The 2,702-nt window shown below is 56.3% G+C and overlaps 1 protein-coding gene across 1 annotated transcript; it reads left to right on the top strand.

The window, feature by feature from the left end:
* Positions 1 to 2,498: 2,498 nt before the first annotated feature.
* LOC127751549 (histone H4) lies at positions 2,499 to 2,702 on the top strand (the record flags this gene model as incomplete). The annotated part of the gene is given in 1 exon segment (XM_052275258.1): positions 2,499 to 2,702. A coding segment is annotated over 1 exon segment (147 nt), but the record flags the coding sequence as incomplete, so codon positions are not given.

The following is a 2,702-nucleotide window of genomic DNA, read 5'->3' on the forward strand; positions in this document are numbered from 1 at the left end:
CTCTCTTTTGTAGGGAGCGCGATGCCTGCCGGGCGGCGGCGGTGCAGGCAGCCGATTGGCTGGCCGAGCGCGCTGCTCCGTTCGGCTCCCCGATTCGTCGGGCTGCGCGCGGCCGCCAGCCTTTAAAAGGACGGCGCGCCGCTCCGCAGGCATCTAACCCAGCACCCATGAGCGTGACCCCACCATCCATGCTAGAACCACTCATCTCAGTGCCACAACAATACCCGATCATGGACAGCATCTCGACCGGAGGTCTCCTGACCCACGCACAGGTCGACACTCTCGCAACAGCGTTCATCAACACGAACACAAGAAGCAGCATCCAGAATACCTTAACCAGGATGGCGTCAGGCGAGCAGATAGCCGGAGGAGTGGACCCAGGTATGCTCTTCACACCACAACACGCAGCGGCACTCGTACAACGCGGAATTGACAAGATTTGGGGCTGGGTTGGCACACTTGGCCAACTTGCATCCAACGGGATAGGCCTGTACCTCCTCTACAGAATCATCAAATTCATACTCTCTAGTGCACTAAACTGCATAGCACTTAAGGAAATCACCGGCTGGTCGCCAGCCCTCATAGCAGGACTATGGCACGCAGCAACAAACTTCCTCATCACAAGAGCAACGAGGACAACCCAACAAACGCAAGAACAGGAACAAGGCGAAGTGACAATCGCAATGCCAACAGCACCCCAAGAAGACCACCACTGGAAAAGGCCAGGTAGCGAATCAAACAGAAACCTTTACTCTACAGAGGAAGCCCAACCGAACGAGCAACAACTGCTCTACCCCACAATGTACCCAAGCACACCAACATGGACTGCTCGATAAACTGCCCCGAAGCACAGAGCAGCGTGCGGGAACAACAAACCGCTGCGCCAACCACATCAGACAGCAACCTGCCAACCACGCCACAGGAATCCAGGTCAACCCAGCCAACAGCACGGAGCCCCAACCTGACGCATCAGCACTTCAGAGCAAATGACGCTAACTCCCAAAACACAAACAATGCCCCTACCAGGGGACCGGACACCTATATAAACCCAAAGCACGACCAGATGAGCACACTCTCACCAAGGCATCCCAGCAGCAACAGCCATGGACTCCAAGAGCGACATCATCCTCCTGAACGCCGACGGCACCGAGGCGGTGCCTCAACCACCACCAGCCGACGAGGACTGGGACGCCCCGGAGCCCACCCTCCCCGACCTGCCTGGGGCCACCTGGCCCTGGACATACACCGATGGAGGGCGCCTGGAGAGGGTCCGGGTCACCTCCAATCACGAACGTCACGACGACGTCCTCACCTTTTCCGAGGAGGACGAGCACCGCTACCAAGACTGGACGCCAGAGGACATCTGGCGCCTGCTCATGCGCTACCGGTGGGCCCGCCTCGGCCTCCCGGACCCAAACGACGAGCACCAACACTTCCACCCTTCAAACAACTGGAGTCACCGGTACACCGAGCAGGAAATCGAGGCCTGCTCCAACCCGGACTGCCCAGCCCACGGCGGTCGGGTCCGCCGAGAAATTTCGCCAAAGAACTGGGTGTCACCTGTCCCCCAGCTGAAGCAGCCGATCGTCCAGTGGACCCGCGGGGCAGCAGTACCTACCAAGCCTTACTGTTCCAACTACTATTGAATAAAACAATCCGCTCAACTGATCTTCTATGCATCGCCCATGAATCACCCCAGAGCCTCCGCCAACCACCAACCAGTACACTCAGAACAAGCAGACGTCAAGACACACGGACAACCAGCAGCCAACCACAGCACGCGGACCGCCAACCAACCAGTCAACTAGCTCCACCAACCACCTTGACACAAGCCAGCAGACACAATACCACCGCACCAGCCAACCGCTGCAAATGGATTGCCAACCACCCATCTCAAACAAGCCAACAGACACAATCTTGCTGCACAAGCCAACCACAACACGTGATTTGCCAACCTGCCAGCCAACCAGCTCCACCAACCACCTCAGAAAGACCCAGGCAACCACTCAAGTTGCCAACCGGCAACGACACCAGGACGCCCACCACCGAGACTTCAAAGTACACTGCGACTCACCGCGCAGCGACCAGCACACAGCACCCAAGAAACCAACTCTTATATGCAAGACCTGGCATGAGCCCTTGTTAATGAATCTATCTAGAACCTAAGCAAATTGTTCACACAATAAACCCACACCGCCCACCCACCCACATCACAATCCCCTCTCCTAAACTTAGGTCCTTGGTAACGACCTAAAAACACTCCCAAGCACACGCCCCCAAAGAGATGTAGGAACCCTGTATTCCGAACTCTACTGTTCTCGGCGAAAACACTCCTGGCGCGCAGCCAAACCCATCCCTGTCCCCCATGACACACCCTAGGACCCTCAAGATGAACTGTTTTTTAGACCGAAAGGTAAAAACAAGAATGTACTAAGCTCTTTGTAACCAGTGTAACATTGAAAACAGACAATAAACCATTTCTTAAGTCTAAGTCTAAGTCCGCAGGCATCAGTTCGACGTGCTCCTTCGTGTAGTACACTTCGCACTTTGTCAAGATGACCGGCCGAGGCAAGGGAGGAAAGGGATTGGGAAAGGGCGGCGCCAAGCGTCATCGTAAGGTGCTGCGTGACAACATCCAGGGAATCACCAAGCCCGCCATCCGTCGTCTGGCTCGCCGTGGTGGAGTCAAGCGTATCTCCGGT

Source organism: Frankliniella occidentalis, unplaced genomic scaffold (assembly GCF_000697945.3).
Source record: "Frankliniella occidentalis isolate FOCC.00 unplaced genomic scaffold, Focc_3.1 Scaffold557, whole genome shotgun sequence".
NCBI classification, from domain to species: domain Eukaryota; kingdom Metazoa; phylum Arthropoda; class Insecta; order Thysanoptera; family Thripidae; genus Frankliniella; species Frankliniella occidentalis.